Below are 18,576 nucleotides of genomic sequence, written 5' to 3' on the forward strand. Positions count from 1 at the left end.
GGAAAGGCTGATGGTTTTCCTATCTGGGAGGGGAGGGAGGTGGGTGGGCTGTGGATGAAGGCACAGCCTGGCAGGTTATGGCTCCCAGGAATGTGACTCACTCCCTGGGAGTTCAGGTACCCCAACAGCAGCTACTTCTGCCTCGAGGGTGGGCTGTCTGCTGGAAGCATCTTTGCTGTTTCACATCCTCCTGACTGCTGTCCAGTACCCCTGGTGCTTTTGATGCTCCCCCCACTCTTGTTTGCACAGCCCTGTTCCCCTGGCATGATGCTTTTCATGCTGCTGGCTGAAAACTGGCTCTGCTTTTCCAGGTCACTGTCTGGAAGCTGCTGGATAAGGCAAGGAGGCAGAGGCTGCATTTAAAGTTTCCTCTGTGGTTCCCTTTTTTACTAAGGAAACATTTCCTTTGGAACCAGCTCCTGGCCTGGGGCTTGATAAATTAAGAAAAATTGTCTTCAAGTCCTTAAAATAGCAGCAGTTTATGAGCCTGGGTCTGGGCCAGGCCCCTGGGGCTGCCTCTCCCTGGCTCAGGGACAGAGACTGTGCCCTGCAGCTGGGATGTTGTGGGGGCAGAAGCTGCCTGCTCCTCCCTCCCAACAGCCTGTGGTGGGCATGGGGAGCCAGAGCCCCTGCCAGCAGCACTGGGGTCTCCTCAGTGTGAGGCCTGACATGTCACAGTCCCCCTCTACCAGTGGCCCAGTGGAGAGCACAGAGACCCTGAGGACAGGGCATGTCCCTCAGCCACTCTGTGTCTGTCATGGTGGGAAGTGGGGTGTCCCTCAAGGAATGAGTGGGTGCCTGGACAGCAGCTGGGGATGGATGTGGGAAAGGTGTGATGAGATTGGCTGCTGGTGCCTGCTGGGATCAGCCTTTCCTGGCAGAGCAAATTCGCTGGCACCGGCTCTGGGGGGCTGCCATAAATAACACATACAGAGGAAAAGGTGTCCCCTGGAGTGGTGCTGCTTGAGTGGTGGGGCACCCCTGGTTAGGGGGCAAAGCAAGGAACACTCGTGGGCAAAGGGGCCCCCTTGAGCAGTGCTCTGGTGTCAGACAGTTTGGGGATTGGTCTCCAGCGATGTGGGACTCCAGGTTAGGAGGGAAAAAGTTAATATGGGGGTAAGGCATCCCCTCATGAAGTGCACCAGTGGTGTGGGACCCCTGCTTAGGGGGGAAATAAGACAACACTTAAGGGGGGGAAAAGCATCCCCTTGAGCGATGCTCCGATGGCAGATGGTTTGGGGCTTGGGCTCCAATGGTGGGGGACCCCTGGCTGGGGTTCAAAGCACGGGTGGTCTCTGCTGTTGGCACTGCCTGGCACGGGGAGTTTGTCTGTTCCCTGGGCAGTTGTGGCCATCCCCTCCTCACTTGGCCTCGGGAACCCGAACCTGGAGAAACCTCCGCGGGGAAACAGCGGTGGGTCGCGGAGCCGCGCGGGGGTCAACGCTGGGAAGGGGCATGGCACGACCGGGCTCGGCACAGCCCTGCATGGCTCGGCACAGCCCAGCGCTCCCGCTCCGCCCTCCCAGGCGGCCCCGCACGGGGCGGTGCCCGGAGCCGCGCGGAGGAGCCGGGAGCGGGGCTGAAGCTGCGAGAGGGACCGGGACGGGACAGCGGCGGAGAGAGGTGCGGGGAGCGGAGCGGCGGGGGCAGTGATGGGGCTGCGGGCGGCTGGGGTCCGTTCTGGGGTCTGTTCTGGGAGCACAGCTGGGGAGTGGGGACACTGGGGAGTACTGGTAAGGAGTGGGATCAGAGCTGGGGTGTGGGGAAACTGAGGTCTGGGATTACTAGTAGTGATGGGGTCTGAGTTACTGGGGCAGTTTGGGGGAGCTGAGGTTTGGGGCATGAGGGAACTGAGGTTGGGGATTACTTGGGGCGTTTTGGGGAATTGAGGTCCGAAGTTACTAGTGGGATGTGGAGTTACTGGTACTGGTAAAGTGTGGGGTCTGGAATTACTGGGGAGTTACGGGTGGGGTGTAGGGTCAGTGCTGGATGCGGTCCGGGCACTGCTGGGGGAGCCGGGCATAGGGGTGGGTGCCCCAGCCGGGCTGGGTGGGGTGCAGCGGGACAGGGTGGAGTGGGTGTGCCTGGGATGGGGTGGGAGTTCCTGGGTGTGGGCAGGGATGGGTCAGCTGTACTGTGGGCACTGCGGGTTGTCCTTTGAGGGTGGCCTTGGGCTGCGGGTCCCAACTAGCGGTTGCCCCGCAGGCAGTGACTGACCCAGGGTGAGAGCCCAGGGGTTGTTGCCACATCCCTCCCCACATTCCCTGCTCCAGCAGCGTCCCCGTGCACGGCCTTGCTCGCGGAGCGGCCGCTCTGTGTTTTCTTCAAAAAAAGGAAAAAACTTCCCTTTGCTCACTGCTGAGCTCATTCTTAAACATTTATATTAGGGGGGCTTGCGGGGAGGGGAAATAATTGTGTAATGTCTTAGGAGCAGGGGAGCATTCCAAAAGCATGACTGCGCGGCCCTTTCCAGCACGAAAAGTCTGGCAGCCAAAGTCTCCCCGCGGCCGCCAACCCCCCTCAGTGCAGCCTCAGGCTCTCAACACCCACGGCAGAACCGCAGCGTGAGCCCCGCGTTGCATCTGCGTGGGGTGGGCTGGGAGCGGGGGCTCACATCCCTGGGAAAGCGTTCCGGTCAGGAAACTGGAGACGGGAGGTAGTGGTTTGGCTGGCTGTGTGTCACGGAGACCAGTTGCATTTTGTTTCTGTTTTGCCAAGCGCTTTTAGTGTCCGAACAGTTTCAGTTTACGTCCAGCTCCTCCTCAACTGCAAGTAGCTCAAGGTAGAGACTGCGTGAGATTTTATGCACTTTAACTTGAATCCACGTTCCTGACAGCTACAGCTTCTCCAGGGAAACATTTGAGTGGAAAATAAGCCAAGTCACTGTCTTCCAACAGGTTTTCGGGAGCGTTTAACCGGGCTCACCTCCCAACTTGCCGTTTGCACTGGAGAGGCGTATTGCCATGAAAAGTAAGGAATGTATTAGCAAACATTGATCGGCGCTGGGGCAGTCAGGCGTTGCACGAGTGCAGGCAACCCGCTGCGATTGTGGCGTGTTATTTGGAGCTTTCAGCAAGACACTTGTACTGCCCTGAGGCTGGGAAGGCTGTCGCTTCCGCGGGAGGTAAAATAAGAACATGGCATGATGTCCTTTGGAAAAGGAGGTAAGGGCAGGCAGCTTTTCCCACCAAGCTCAAGCGCTTTGCGGTTTGAGCTTTGTTTAGGCTTTCAAATCTTTCTGTTCCAAGTCCCTTTCTCTGTTTTGCTTGTGGATGGTTGTTTTTTGTTTGTTTGGGGTTTTTTTCTGGGATTTAGCAATGGAAACTAGCCAGCCTGGGCACTCTGCTACGGGTCTGGGTCTGGACAGTGACCCTTTGGGAAGCCCAGCCTGTGCCTGGTCATACCCACAGAATAGCTCCAAAAATGGGCGAGGTCTAAACTTGAGCACTGAGTTGAGCTCCTATTTTGATGATCACTTGTCGTTTGGATATGGCAGGCCTAGAGGTCTGAGGAAGGTTTCAGGCAGCTCTCCCAGTGGTAAATACAGACATTTTCCCTGGCGCCGGGCAGTTTTGGCAGCGGAGGCGGGCGGGATGGGAGGTGGGATGGGAGGCTGGGAGCAGTGGGCAGTGCTGGTGGGTGTGGGTGTGCTCTGGGTGTCAGTGATGGCTGTTGGCCTGGGTGAGGGCTGGGGACTGGTCTGTGCTGCACAAACTCAAGGCTGGAGGAGTGTGTAATTGCCGATACTGCTGTGCCAAAACCAGTGCCCCTTGGATCGTCTTGAGCTGTGATCCACCCAAAAGCCCAAGCCCTGCCATTGTGTTTCCCTTTGGCATTGCTCTTTGCTTCCAGCCTTTTTTGGAACTTTTTTGTGCTTTTCAACCTTAATGATTCTGTGATTCTATATGAGTCCCTCTGGTACCTGAGACACTGGCCAGGATACTTGTCCTGTGCTGCCTTGGCCATTGTCCAGGCATCTCAGCAAATGAAATTACCCTCACTGGGCATTCCTGTAGGTGTCTTAGTTTGAAAATTTACTTACTTTCTCATTGCCCCAGTGAGTCCAGTCAGCTAAAACTGTTTCTGTTGTGAAACAACCCTGCAGAGCTGTCTGCAGGTGATGTGTGCCAATGGCCTGTGTGCTGCTGTCACCCTGTCCCCAAACACCTCCAGTCCTCTTCCTGTGACTGTACCTGGAGGCAACTGTGGCTGTCACTGTGCTGGTCAGAGCTGTGAGCTGTTGGTGGAGCAGGAGCTGCTCCCACAGGGATTTTGGAGGAGCTTCCCCCCAGTGCCCACAGTGGCCTGGAGCTGGCCAAAGTGACTCTTGTTTGCCTGCTGGCACCTCTCAGGGTCCTGTCCTGAGGTGCCCTCCCCTGGCTCTCATTGCAGCTCTGTGCACACACATGGACGTGTTTAGAAGTGGAGACAGCCTGTCCTTGGCTGTGCTGGGGAGGAAATCTTTCCTGTGTTCCCTCTAGGTGCTGGGAGCTGCTGGGGGTCCTGTGTGTGTCACAGCTGCACAGCCTGAACCGAAAGGGTGTGGTTTTGAAATCCAGTTTACGTGCCTTGTGGCTCTTCTAGCCTTGAACCTGGTCTGTGCTGTGTTTACCCAGCTCTCTCCTAAACAAGGGTTAAATCGCTCCAACCCAGCACTTGGCTGCTTTTACTTGTTAAACTAATGAAAAGTGTAGCAGAGCTGAAGGCACAGCAACACCAGGAATATCTTGGGCTGGTCCAAGAGGTGGTTTGGTTCTGTAGTTGTGCTGTGGTGTGGCATGGGGGTGATGGAGCTTTGTGCTGTGGGCTGGCTCTTCCCTGAAACTCCCATCCAAGGGGAGCAGCCAGAGTTGCTGGGGCAGGGGAATATTTTCTGTAAAGCAGCCTGTAAGGAGATGCTTGGTGGCAGCTCTGCAAGGCAGACACATGAGCCCCAGGTCTGTGTTGTCCCGTGTCTGGCCAAAAAGTGATCTGGAGGCAATGCTGGTGGCTGCATGAGCACTGCCTGGAGGTTTCACCCTCCTCCTATGTCTGCTCTTATAGGTGAGGAGGTTTTGTTTGGAAAGAGGTTATTTTCGAGGTCTGGGGGCTGTGGGGAGCTGGCCATGCCATGCTGGCAGCACTGGGGGTGTCCCTGCAAGGGGGCTGCTTCCAGCACAGCTCTGTCCCCCCTAGCCCTGCCCAGGCTTTGGGGCTGTGCCTCCAGCCAGGGCTGTGATCTGTGGTGTGACAGGTCTGGCTGGGTTGGGGCTGTCAGAGGCGCTTGGGAATTTCTGCTTTAGAACAAAACCCTTCTGTTACCTCTGGGAACTCGAGCGTGGCCCAGGAGGTTCGTTGAAAGATTCCTGTCCCTGGTTGGAGTCCTTCAAAGCGTTAACATCTTTCTCTGCAATTCCTGAGATCCCAGTAGCAGCCACTGGATGATGGACACATCCTGCTGCCAGAGGAATTCCCCATTTCCTGCTCAGCAGGAACTTCACATTTTGAAGCACACAGCTGGGAGAGGCCAATAACACAGGGGCTGCCCTGGAGCCTGGCTGATTTTATGGTGATGGCTTTAGAATAGCTGCTTGGAAAGTAGAGCAGTTCGGGGTCATGTTGCAGCTCTTTGGCGTGCTGAAGGCGCTGCCTGCTCAGGAGGATTAGGCTGCTGCTGGCAGCGGTGGCACAGACTAAACCCACAGCCACCCTGGTGTGGCCCCAGCCTGCCCACGGCAGGGGTGGGCACAGGGGCCCTGCGGGGTTTGGCAGTGGGAGATGCCAGCACTTGGTTGCTGCTCCCTTTTGTTATCTCCATGGATGAGCAGAAGGCATCTCCAGTGGGGCCCTGAGAGTGCTGCTCACACCACAGAGCTGCTGGGCTGGGTTGGGTTGCCAGTGTGGCTGGGCAGCCTTGGCTGTAACTCAGGGTGGTTGGCACTTGGCAGAGTTTAAAATCTGAATTTCCATGTCTTGTTGTGGATGACTGTGTGCTTTTAACCATTTGGCCTGATGGCAGTTGTAGTAAAGCTGTTCTCAAATTATCATAGAATCCAAGAATGGTTTGAGTTGGAAAGAACCTCCTTAAACATCATCCAGTTCCATTCCTTGCCAGGAACACCCTCCACTAGCCCAGGTTGCTCCAAGCCCTGTCCAACCTGACCCTGAACACTTCCAGGGCTGGGGCAGCCACAGCTTCTCTGTGCACCCTGTGCCAGGACCTCACCACCCTCACAGGGAGGAAGTCCTTCTCAATATCCCTTCTAACCCTGCCCTTTGTCAGTTTGAAGCCATTCCCACTTGTCCTGTCTCTCCAGGCCCTTGTCCGAAGTCCCTCTCCAGCTCTTCAGGAACAGAGGAGCTCATCTCTCCTGGAGCAGAGTGCTGCTGGCATCTGGTGTGGGTGCCGTGCCATCTGCTGGCTCCAGGGCATGGATGGGGGCACCCAGCTGGCCCCCAGGGCTTACAGCCCTCCCAGCCTCCTTGCCCTGCTCGCCCTTGCATGCCAGCTCTGCATTAGTAATGGGCTATTTCTGGATGGCTCTCGTGAGTAATGGAATGAATTGTGCTGAGATTTCGGGTGGGGACGGTGCCTCTGCCCTCTGAGTCACTGCTCGGCATCACGCCGGGCTTGGGAGCTACGGGGGCTGGAGCCGTCCCGGGTCAGGGAGGACGAGAGAGGCCGTGGGAAGGAGCTCTGGGTGCAGTGACTGGTCAGTTTGGAGCACCCACTGTCCCCCTCGCCAGGCAGTGTGTGGGCAGGGCAGTACTGGGGCAGGAGCTGTGCTGCTCTGGTTGTTTTTGGTTTCAATCCAGTGTCTGCAGACTGGGCACAGGCAGGTCCTGGTGTCTGTCTGGGAGTGGGTGTTTGTCTCCTCAGGCATCTGCTGCTCCTCACACTGCAGATGTGTCGTCTGCCTTGTGCTGTGGGTTAGATAATGGCACAGCCCAAACTGCTGCTCCTCCTCCGTCCGTCCTGGAGATACAGAGTCACAGAGCAGCAAATCATGTTTTGCAGCAGCAAAACAGCTTTGTGTCTGAGTAAACAGACTTTTTTGTCCCTGAGCTGTCCTTTTCTCCTGCTGTGGACGTGTTCCTGGGAGGGAGGATGAACTTTGCTCAGATGGTGGTTTGCAGTAAGGGTCAGACTTTCTGCAGATCACAGAAGGGACCCACAAGGATCATTGAGTCCAACTCTTAAGTCAATGGCCCACATAGGGGATTGAACCCATGGCCTTGGCATTATTACAACGAAGTTTTAACCAACTGAGCTAACTTGATGATGGTGGGAGTCTTTTCCAACCTTAATGATTCCGTGATTCTAAGGGTGATGCATTTCTGTATCCCCAGGGATATGTTGTCCTCCTCAAGTGGGCAGGAGCCAGCAGACTCCTCCAGCCCTTCTATCTGCCTCCATAACACAAACTCTGTGTCTCCTTGGGATGAGCTCTTGGCCAGCTGCCCCTGCTGGAACTGTCGGTGTCCCTGGCCCAGCCCCAATAAGGGCAGGGGGAACAGGGACAGGAGCTCAGCCCCTGCCCCCCTAAAATGTGCCCCTGGTTCCTAAAAAGTGCCCCTGGTCCCTAAAAGGGACCCTTTTGGGGCACCTTTATTTTTTCCTCCAGCTTCAGTGATGCACAAACATGCACACCCTTTCTGTGGACATGCTGCTCCACTGGGATGTGTGCCCGACCCCGAGGCTCCTGGCTGAGGAGTGCTGGATCCTGCCGGATGCAGCCCTTGATCCTCACTCTTCTCACCTCACAAGTGCCAGCCCACTGTTTCTATTAACAGCTCCACAGCACTCAGCAGCCACAAACCATTCCTGCCTCAGCTTGTGAGCCAGAGTGCTTGGAACCTGCAAAGATCCAGGGCTATGGCAAGGTCTGGCCTGGATTTGGGTGAAATTGTCTCTCTTTTCCCCAAACCATTGGGCAGTTTGATTTGTGAGACTGGGGTGGTCCCTATGGTGTCCCCAGGTTACGTGTGATGGGGTGACCTGCCAGGCATGCCCATGGGAGAGACGAGCTCTGCCACCTGCCTTTGGAATGTGAGTCAGCCACTCAGGCTCACTTCTTAATCCTTCCTTGCAGCTAATTATGATGCAGCCAGACTCAGGTTTTTCCTCTTTTCCTCCCTTTTGTGTTGGCTCAGGGTGTGGCTGTGATCATCTGGTTGGGGACAGGTGCCCAGCCTTAATGCTCAGCTCAGTGCCCTGGTTAAATGCCAGGCTTATGATGTCCTGGCCTTCCTGAGGTGATCCCAGCATGATCCCAGTGTGATCCACTTGCAGTTCTGTGCATCTGCAGGTGTGTGGCCTTCCCACAGGGTTATTTCCCCTGAACCTTCCCAAGACTCCCAGCATCCCAGACCCTTCCCTTCCTGCCACCCAGGCAAAGGGTTTGGAGCAGGACAGGGCTGTCCCCCAGGGGGACGTGGCATGTCCCTGCCTTCAGGAGCAGTTTTCTGGCCTCCTGTAATTTCTCCCGGAGCAGTGTGAATTTTCAGGGATGAAACCCTGAGCTGTCAGCTTGTGTCATTCCTGGGATCTCTGTAGGGACAGGGAGCTGGCAATGTGCCAAAGGCACTTCAGGAGGGGGTCAGGCCTTTTGGACTGAGGTGTCTGGGAAGCTGGAAGTGGGAAAGAGATTTTGGTGCCGAGGTTGGGAGTGATGTGATCCCACCATGGCAGATTTTCTCATGCCTCATTCAGATGCTGTGCCAGGCGTTTTGTGGCATTGTCCTGGACGATTCCCAGGCTCAGCTGTAATCCCTTTTTGAACTTGAGGGATGCAAAGACATGGTTTCCTTGCAGGGCTGCATCCTTCTGCCTTGGGGCAGAAAGCCACCCGCTTTGCCATGGGTTTTGCCTGTGTTTGCTGAGGGATGGCTGGCACCTTCTCCTGCTCCCAGTGCCAGCATCGGCTCTCTTGGTTCTGTGGCAAAGGCTCCTTTGTCAGACAGGCTGGGCCAGGGCCAGCCTGGTGCTGGGTGCCAGGCACACAGGTTGTGCTTGTCTGGACCTCCAAGGGCTCAGCCTGGTGCGTTCCAGCTGCTGATCAGCTTATTTGGGAGCTGCTGAGCGTGCCTGGGTGAAACCTGGAGCACAGTTTCTGCCCTGAAGAATTTATAATCCAAAATAAACCCAGCATGTGTGTGGCACTCCGAGGCTGTCTAAAATCCTGTTTACCTGGGTAAACAGCAAAGCCCAGCGAGGGTTGGATGGTTGGGGTGTTGGTGCCCTGTGGGGTGGGTAAGGCTCAGTTTGTCACCCCTCACGAGGTCCCTGCGTGCAGCCACCAGCACTGACCATGGCTGGGACAACACTGGGATGGTTCTCCTGGCCACAGCAGCAATGCTGGGTGTAAATGGTTCCAGTCAGGCCGGTTCTTGCAATGCCCATGAACTGGTGTGTGCTGAAGCCAGAGGAGTGTCCGAGGGGGGCTGGAAGAGCCTCCATCCTGGCCAGTGGGATATGCCCAAGTGCCTGTGTCTGCTACACAGAACTTTTTAGGGCTGGGAGCATGGACTGCTCTGCCCTGCTCACCTGCTGCTGTCCCCACAGCGATGGCAGCCATCAGGAAGAAGCTGGTGATCGTGGGAGATGGTGCCTGTGGGAAGACGTGCCTGCTGATCGTCTTCAGCAAGGACCAGTTCCCCGAGGTCTACGTGCCCACCGTGTTTGAAAACTACATTGCTGACATAGAGGTAGATGGGAAGCAGGTGAGGACCATCACCATTCCATCCCATTCCTCCCATGGCCCCACACTGGCAGAGCCACTGCCCCGTGCTGCCACCAGGGCTGGTCCTTGTAGCTCAGACCCCCATGGCTCCTGCCTTTCTGGACCACCCTGAGCCTGCCCGTTTGGGGAAGACCACAGCTGTACCTGAGGGAGATAAATCTGTCAGTCCTGGCCTGCAGGGCTGCTGAGCCATATCCCTCTCTCCTCCCAGGTGGAGCTGGCCTTGTGGGACACAGCAGGACAAGAGGACTATGACAGGCTGCGGCCCCTCTCGTACCCGGACACAGACGTTATCCTCATGTGCTTTTCTATCGACAGCCCAGACAGCCTCGGTAGGGACTTGGGGAGCAAGGGGGCAGCTGGGGCTCCTGCAGGACTGAGTACTGCTGCTGAACTCCCAGGGGTCCAGAAAGCCCCTTTGCCACCTCCCAGAGGGCTGCCAGAGCCTTCTATTTATCCGCTGGCTTTGTGTGTGCTCCAGGGAAATGCTGGGAATTTCCTGGCTGGGTGGAGGTGTTGGGAGAGAAGGACGCCATGGGGCCAGCTCTCCCTGCACCCTATGGGAAAAGCCTGGGGCTGGTTCCTGAGGGGAGGCTGGGGAGGAGCAGCCCCTCAACTCATGATGTTCCATGTGTGCTCCTTGCAGAGAACATCCCTGAGAAGTGGACGCCAGAGGTGAAGCACTTCTGCCCCAACGTGCCCATCATCCTGGTGGGGAACAAGAAGGACCTGCGGAACGATGAGCACACACGTCGGGAGCTGGCCAAGATGAAGCAGGTGGGGACAGCCTCAGGTCCCGCTGCCTCTGCCCAGGCTGGGTCCTTGGCACGATGGGCTGGATGCCCTAAGGGCAGTTGCTGCTGTGTCCTGGCAGTGTTTCCAAGCCCTCTTTTTACTGCTTCCTAGGAGCCAGTGAAGCCAGAGGAGGGGAGGGACATGGCCAACAGGATCAACGCCTTCGGCTACCTTGAGTGCTCAGCCAAGACGAAGGAGGGGGTGCGGGAGGTGTTCGAGATGGCCACCCGTGCCGGCCTGCAGGTCCGCAAGAACAAGAAGCGCAGAGCCTGCCCGCTGCTCTGAGCATCCCCCTGGCACCTGCACCAGCACCTGCCTGCCCTGCCCTGCCTGGGGAGGGAGCACTGGCAGCCAAAGTGGGACCTCGAGATGCCAGTGCCTGTCCTGAACCCTCAGCACCAGAGCTGCCACCCAAGCCCGTGGGGTGTCCCTGCGAGATTCCAGGGCCACGAGGGGCCAGTGCCTTCAGTGCCCGCTGCTCTCCATGGGCCGGGGGTTTGTGTCACTCCCCGTGTCGCCCTGTTTTGTACCAATCTCCCTGGTCTTGCCTTTTCCATGGAGATTGCCTTGGTATTCTCTCTCCCTCCCCAGCTCTGGGCAGGTGCCACAGAAGCGGGAGGTGCCTCTGGTTGCTGCCCACAGCTCGCGTGTGGGGTGTGCTGGGCCCTCAGGGTGCTCTGCCTGCTCCCCTTGGCCATGCAGGCAGCACACACCAGTGTTACACAGACTTGCCTGGGCAGCTTTAGCCCCGTCTGTGAGCAGAGCCGGGCTCAGTGCTGCCAGGAGTGCTCTGCTCCCGGGATGTGTGCCCAGCTCTGCCGGCATCGCCGCCTTCGAGTCTGCCTCAGTCACAGACTTGGCACCAGTAAACTGAACTGTGTAATTGGGAGAATAAATGCAAATTGGTATTTTAGTAATTGCAACTCTTGCTTGAGTGGCGTCCTTCCAGCTCTCCTTCGTGCCCCTCACTGCTAAGGGCTCCTGCCTGGGGACTGAGGCCTCATGCTGCAGGGGTGGGGACTTGCTCGGCCCACAGCTCCTCTTGCTTCAGCTGCTGCTGCAGCATCATGCCCTTGGGTAAGAGCCAGGAAGCCAGAAAGGAGCTCCCCAGCTGTACCCAGTCCCCGGGTGATGGGCACTGCTGTCACTGCTGGAGCCATCCTGGCGCTGGGGCAGGTCAGGACAGGGCTGCAGTGAGCCTGACCCTGCTCTGGCAGCCCTGTCATTGTGGCAGAACCCCAGCCTCAATAGACAGTGTTTCTCTAAATATTTATTCCAGGGAAACACAGTGCCTGCACAGCCATGCCAGCTCTCAGGCCAGGCAGCTGCCCAGTGGGGAGCTGAGCCACCCTGTGCTTGACAAGTCCCTGGCTGTCCCAGACACCCACCCACAGATTTGTCAAAAACTGGTTAAAAAGGAGAGTGGTTCCAGTCCAGTGCTGGCATGGTCCGGGGGAGGGGGCTGCCCCATGGTCTGTGCTGGGGCTCCTGGCTGGCAACAAAAGGCTTGCACCATCCTCTGGTCCAGTGCGTTCAGCCCCAACTCTGCAGGGATGCATGGAGCATTCCAGGACTGAGATAAGGGGAGAACAAGGGCTGCTGCAGGCCAGGGTGGGCTGAGGGGGCTGGAGCTTCATGGGCCTTCTTCTTTCCCACATGGGCTTCCTGCAGAGAAACATCATGGCAGAACCGGCCCCTGGCTTGGGGGTACAGACATGCAACCTCTAAATGAGGACCCATCCTAAGCCCTGTCACATCTAGGGCAGGAGAAGCTTCCCAGTGCCTCTAACCCTAACCCTGGCTATTCTGGTGCCCCAAGGTGCTGGCAGGGCAGGACCAGCACCCTGCTGGTGCCAGGGCCCCACTGGCAGTGCCCAGCCCTGCTCACCTGGGTGTTAAATGTTGAGCCGCAGCCCCTGGAGGTTGGCAGTCAGTCTGTCCTCATCTGTGCTCTCCTCCTCATAGGGGTATCCTGTATAGCCACCCTCTCCCTTGCAGTACCTGAGGAACCTGTGGGTGCAGAACCAGGGCAGAGTGGGCAGGAGGTGGCACTGGCCTTGCTGCTCCACAGCACTGGGTGTGCCAGCAGCAGGGAAAAGCAGGTGCTGGTGACAATAGCCTGTGGCAGGGGCCAGGAACAGCTCACCTGTGCCAGTGTTCATCCTTGCTGAGCACGATTGGGTTACCCACCACGATCAGCAGAGCCTTGGCCCTGGTGAGGGCCACGTTGAGCCTCTGAAGAGGACAAGAGGGCTTTACCTGGCTGCAGCACCTCTCGCCCCCTCTCAGCCCCACCTTGGTGCAGGCAGCTCTGGTGTGGCACCAAGCACCTGGAGGAGCTCTGCCTGCCTGAGGGAACCAGGAGGGAGAAGGGTCTTCTTGGGGCAGTGAAGTACCTTGGGGTTCTTGAGGAAGCCCAGCCTGAAGGTCTCATCGAACTGGAGGTACGTGCTGCAGCTGCGCACGGTGGAGATGAGGATGACGCGTCGCTCCTGGCCCTGGAACTCCTCCACAGAGCCCACCTGGGACAGGGACAGCAGGTGAGGGGATGGGAGCACCCTCAGGCTGGGGCTGGCAGGGCTATCCCCTCCTGCAGCAGGGTGGGCTTCTCTCCTCTCCATGCCCAGGACTTACTTTCAGCTGGCTGATGTCCGTCAGCCTCCGCAGGACGGGGTCCAGGGAGGTGATGGCTCTCCGAATCTTTTCTACCTGGGGGAAGGCATGTGACAAAGTCCAGCCACCCCAGAGCCATCCTCACATGTCAGCCCCGAGGTTGCCCATCCATTCCAGTGTCCCCTGTTCACTGGGGAGGTCTCTGCCCCTGCCCTACCTGCAGAGCCGTGCCCCTCACCTGCTTCCTGTAGGGAGAGATGATGCCAATCTCCTTGGGGGACACCGTGGGGCAGCCCTTTTTGCCCTGGCTCTGCAGCAGCTTCTTGAGGTAGTCAACCAGCACCTCAATTTCGGCTGTGTTGAAGAATGAGGGGCTCCTCTCCTCTCTCTGGTCTTCCCCACAAACTCCATGGAAGATAATAGGGAAGCCCTGGGGATGCAGAGCATTGGTCTCTGCTCTGCCTGTGCCTTGGGAGTTCCCCCCAGCCCCGTCCCTGCTGCCTGCCTCACTTTTTTGGGAAGTTCCTCCCAGTTGCAATAGAAATTCCGGACATCGAGCCCGTCACTCGCGTATGCCTTCAACTCACTGTCATAGAAGAGCTCATTGGGGATCCTGAGGATGGCCTCGTGGGACCTGGAAGAGGCAGGACAGTGACCAGGGTGGGTGCCATGTCAGTCCAGCACCCTCCCAGGCCAACACATGTACTCCTGTCCCCCACACCAGCTGGGGCACTATGAGGCTCTGGGGGACACACACAGATCCTGGCTGGAGCTGCAGCCACAGAGCAGCCCCACTCCTGCCTGCACCGTCACTGTCCCCACCTGTAGTTCCAGAGCAGTTTGGTGACGAACTGTGGGTCGTATCCTCCACTGGACTTCTTGTACAGAGGGTTGTGCAGCATCAGCCTCTCCAGCAGTGAGGTGCCTGTGCCCAGTGAGATCTCATGGTTCCCTGCAAGGCTGCTCAGCACCCTGGCACCAGCAGGGCTCCCACACCTCTCTCCACTCACCCAAACCATGCTCGATGGCCAGTGGCGAGGTCAGGACAGGGCCCAGCTGCTTGGGGTCTCCTGCCAGCACCAGCTGCCCCCCTTTGGGATTGGTCTTCTGGTCCATGGGAGTCAGGAGCCCTGGGAACAGGGAGAGCTCAGTATGGGATTGGGGGGATCCTGGGCCATGCAGAGATGCTGGTCCCCCAGACTACCGAGGCACCACTCACCAGCGATGGCGACCACACTCTCGGGCTCTACTGCCTGGCCACACTCGTCAATGAAGACGTGAGAGAAAAACCCAGCAGGGAAGTTGGCTGATGCCAGCCTGAAGGAGAGGTGGAATGAGACTACCTCAGCATCCCTGTCCCACCTGGCCATCCTTCCTCCCCTTCATCCTCATCCTCATGCAGAGGAGGGGTCCCTGCTGCTGCCTGCCCTCCTGCACCTCCCCGTTGAATCCCAGAGGGGCTGCCCTCACAGTCTGGCTGCAAGGCAGCCCCTGGATCCACCCTCCCTGGATACCAGGGACAATCCCAACCCCTCTGACCTTCCTGCTGTCACCAACGTGGTGACGATGATACGGTAGCGCCGCAGGTACTCCTTGCTTGGGTACACGTAGCTGCTCTGCTCATCATCCCAGTTGCAGCAGGGCTGGAACACAGGCATTGGGTGGGGTCCAGCTCTCCCGGGGGCTGCCAGGGCAGATGTGCTGGCAGGATGCTGGGATGGAGGGGCAGGGACCTACCCTGATATCAGCAGGCACCTCCCTGTAGTTCCTGGAGTTGGCAATGAGCCTGTAGACATCCCGAGGGGCCATGTCTGTGATGAGGCGCTGGCACAGCAGGTCTGCAGCACTGTTGGAAGGGGCACAGGCCAAGATCCGGGCGTCCTTGAAGCACATCCACACCTGGATGGGAGGAGGAGGAGGTGACAGTACTGAGTCCCATGGGCCAGTATAGGCAGCAATGCCCGGGGCTGGACCTGGGCACCTGTTGCTCACCTGCTTGATGGCCTCCACCACAGTGACCGTCTTGCCGGTGCCAGGGGGGCCGAAGATGAGGTACGGGGCTGGCCGGGACATCCCTGTCACGATGTGGGTCACCGCCCTGCACTGCTCCTCGTTCGCCTGCAGCTTGCGGTCGAACCACCTGAGGGAGCAGAGGCTGCGCTGCCGGTCCCCGTCCGCTCCATCCCCGCGGATCCTCCCGACCCGCGGAACTGGGCACTCACCGGGGCTGGAAGGGGCCTGAGAAGAGGGACTTGTGGCAGGAGGCAGAGGGGAAGAGGAGGCTGGACAAGCCGCGCCTCATGGCCAGGACTGCAGCTCGGTGCTGAACCTGCAGCGGCAGCCGGTTGAAGGTGAAGGTCACGTCGAACTTCAGGTTTTTCACAAACTTATTCTGCAGCCTGGGAAGGAGTGGTGTGAGCAGGGCCTGGGGACACCCCCACGCCCTCCTAGCCCTTTCCAACCAGTTCCCAGCCTTTGGCATCTCCAAACAGGGCTGCTGAGCCCAGACATCACTCACTTGGAGGAGAAGCCCAGCCTGACCTTCTCCAGCTCCACACTGTGCACGTAGCCCTTGTACTGGACGAGCGGGGAGTGGTCCCTCTCACTGCTCAGGTGGGCAAAGAGGTGGTCCCCCCTCAGCACGGACGGGCGGTTCTCGGCCACGCCGGGCACCTGTGCCAAATGGCTGCTGTAATGCCACGCCCCCTGGGAGCCCTGGCACCCCTCCCACCCCCTGGATTCCCCTACACACATCGAGGACCAGCAGTCCCCTGTCCTGCACCATGGTCACGTCCTGCATGTCATAGCGCCGGATGTCCACCTCCATCTGAATCTCCTCCAGGTGCAGCAGCAGCTGGAACTTCTGGTGGTAGTTATCAGCCTGCAGAGGTGCTTCCAGCAGCGAGCTGTGGGCAGCAGGGATGTCGCTGTATTCCAGAGACACCTTGGCTCTGGGGGGACACCTTGACATTGCCCCCAGCCCTTGGTACTCACCGCATGGCAGCCCAGGCAGAGCTGGCATTGGTGTTGGGTCCATGCAGGATTGTGTCCTTGAGGTTCCTTGGGTACTGGTAAGTGCCCAGAGGGATTTCCCTCTCCAGTTCGTTTTTCAGGGAGCTGGATGGAGGGGACAGCAGTGCTGCAGGGACTGCAGGGCTGGGCTCCCCCTTGAGCCATGACCATCCCAACAAGCAGTGTGTCCCCAGCCCTGCTGGCACCAGCCATCGCACCGGGATGAAGCATTTTCCTGGGGTGCCAGACCACTGAGGCCCAAGAGCTGAGCCTTGTCCTGGCTGGAGAACAGGCTGGGCCCCTCTGTGCAGGATGGCAGCAGGTGACTGCCATGTACCTGTCAGGGGGAATGCCATCCTCGGTGATGACGGTGACAGGGCGCTGGAGGCTGGCCTGGTAAGGCTGGAAAGGTGCCGAGGGCCCCAGGTCTTTGGCCAGCTGGCTCTCGGCGATGGCAGCGACATAGCGTGAGATGCTGAAGGGCTCGTCTGGCTCCTTGATGAACTCGAACACCACCATGGTGCTGAAGTGCCCATTGCAGGTGGTGAGGCAGCGCACCTGGATGGGGTATGTGCCACCTGCAGGGCCAAGAGGGGAGCGTTGGGTTCTGCATCCCCTCCAGCGGGGCAGGGGGTGGGACAGAACCGGACCCTACCCGGGTGCAGCAGCAGGGCCTGTCCCTGTGTCACTCCTTGCTCATCGGTGAAGGAGAGCTCCTGTGGCTGCAGGCGTGGCTGGCACCGCCGCAGCGTCACCACCTGCGCCCCGCGGTTCTGCACCTGCACAGTGACTGTCCGGGGCTCGCCTGGCACCACCGGGAAGCGGATGTCCCCATTGTCCTGGTCATACTCTGAGACAATCTCCACCCTGTGCTTCCCACGGATGAGCTCGGCGCTGCGGGGAGGGAGGGTCAGGCTTTGCCAGCCAGGGTGGTGGGTTTGGGGACTACTCAGGGCAGGGTGGGGTTGGTCATACCGCTGCTTGGCATAGCTCTGGGGCACTTGTGGAGCAGAGCTGGGCTGCTGCCCCGAGGCAGATGTGGACTCTGATGTGTCTGCGTTCGTTCTGGGTCGCCGGTACTGGTCTGCCACCACCACACGCCTCTTCACCTGCGAGGAGCAGCCCCCATCAGCCTGGCCCCGGGGTCCTGCTGGGGGTCTCGTGGAGCCAGTCCCGGTGGGTGCTACCCCAGCCAGGCGCCTCCCTCACCTTCTTGAGTTGCACCACCTGCCCATACACCTGTGCCCGGTGGGTCACTCTCAGGGAGTACAAAGTGCAGGAGAAGCTGGGAATCCTGGTGTCAATCCTGCAGGGGCAAGGGAGAGGGTTTGTGAGGGACAGAGCATGGCCAGGCTGCCAGGGGCACGGGCAGCTGAGGGGAGGGAAGTGGGAAGATGAAGCAGGGCACTGAGGCTGCAGTGAGGTAGCTCACAGTGGGTCCCCTCTGCAACAGGAGAGGGAGAAGGACTTGAGCTTCCTACTGGGCTGTGCAAATCTTACATCCCTGCAGGCTCCTGCAGCAACTCCATGCTGTGCCATGGCTGTTCCAGCTGTGCCATGGCCATTCCAGCTGTGCCATGGTGTCACTGCCTGGCCCTGACAGCCATGCAGTCCCTGTCCCCACCAGTGCTCAAGCAACAGCAGGGCAGGGACTTCTCCCTGTCCCCAGATCCTTGACAGAAGATGCCACCCAGAGGGGTCACCCACTGGCCCAGCCCCAGGGGCTGAGATGGCACAGATGAGGGCTCCTATAAGGCACAGGTAGTGTAGCAATGACTCACCAAGTGCCTCCTCCTGCACCTCAGGGCTCACCCTGCCACCCACTAGAGCGCTGAGCCCTGGCTCTGCCAATGATTAACAGTGGTGATGTTGCACAAGAGCCAGTGTGAGTGGTGTCAGCAGGGTGAGGTGGGGACTGTGGAGGGCAGTGGGTATCCAAGGCCTTGCCCAGACAGCTGCTGAGGTCCCATGGAGCTGGGGATCATCCCAGCAGAACTGTGGCAATACCAAGGGGCTTGGGGGCCCAGTGATGGTGCTGAGGACCAGTCACACTGGTCAGGCACTGGGGATGCTGGCCCAAGGATTGGGCAATACCAGCCAGGGGGAATGGCTGATGCTGGCCAGGGGGACCGTCCCGAGTGATGCTGCCCGGGTCTGACTCTCACCTGCCCCGGAACTCCTGGTTGTAGATGCTCCGCAGAGTTTCCCGCTGGCTCTCCTGCTCCCGGCCCGTGTCCTGCAGGAACTGCACGAACTGATCCCCCCACCGCCTGGCCTCAGCCACACTGAACCGCGGCATGGTTGAGCCGAGCCGTGCCGAGCCGCGCCGAACCGCGCCGAGCTATGCCAAGGTGTACCAAGGTGTGCTAAGGCGTGGCGTGCCTTGTCGACGTGCACCAGGTTAAGCCGGGCTGGGCTGGGCTGGGCTGGGCTG

General features: G+C 58.9%; 2 protein-coding genes across 5 annotated transcripts; one reads left to right on the top strand and one right to left on the bottom strand.

The window, feature by feature from the left end:
- Positions 1–1,536: 1,536 nt before the first annotated feature.
- On the top strand, positions 1,537–11,434 carry RHOC (ras homolog family member C). 4 transcript variants are annotated; one of them, XM_071578676.1, is made up of 6 exons: positions 1,537–1,623; positions 2,898–3,164; positions 9,545–9,702; positions 9,934–10,054; positions 10,369–10,499; positions 10,629–11,434. In XM_071578676.1, exons 2-6 carry the CDS (start codon positions 3,143–3,145, stop codon positions 10,800–10,802), a joined length of 606 nt encoding a protein of 201 aa, XP_071434777.1. In that variant the 5' UTR covers positions 1,537–1,623; positions 2,898–3,142; the 3' UTR covers positions 10,803–11,434. The 4 variants fall into 4 exon arrangements, with proteins under 4 accessions (XP_071434777.1, XP_071434779.1, XP_071434780.1 ...); XM_071578678.1 differs by having other exon boundaries at positions 2,898–2,970; XM_071578677.1 differs by lacking the exon at positions 1,537–1,623 and adding an exon at positions 2,692–2,782.
- A 349-nt stretch (positions 11,435–11,783) lies between these two features.
- Positions 11,784–18,576, bottom strand: MOV10 (Mov10 RNA helicase). Its single transcript, XM_071578565.1, has 22 exons — positions 18,308–18,576; positions 17,352–17,448; positions 17,118–17,251; positions 16,798–17,036; positions 16,480–16,720; positions 16,125–16,247; positions 15,883–16,036; positions 15,649–15,803; positions 15,353–15,529; positions 15,123–15,270; positions 14,868–15,029; positions 14,670–14,773; positions 14,350–14,447; positions 14,141–14,260; positions 13,953–14,055; positions 13,641–13,764; positions 13,369–13,560; positions 13,152–13,226; positions 12,914–13,039; positions 12,664–12,752; positions 12,406–12,527; positions 11,784–12,182 (listed from the first exon to the last, which is right to left on the bottom strand). The coding sequence occupies exons 1-21, from the start codon at positions 18,439–18,441 to the stop codon at positions 12,413–12,415; spliced, it is 2,910 nt and encodes a 969-aa protein (XP_071434666.1). The 5' UTR covers positions 18,442–18,576; the 3' UTR covers positions 11,784–12,182; positions 12,406–12,412.

This window comes from Pithys albifrons, chromosome 28 (assembly GCF_047495875.1).
Source record: "Pithys albifrons albifrons isolate INPA30051 chromosome 28, PitAlb_v1, whole genome shotgun sequence".
Classification (NCBI taxonomy): Eukaryota; Metazoa; Chordata; class Aves; order Passeriformes; family Thamnophilidae; genus Pithys; species Pithys albifrons.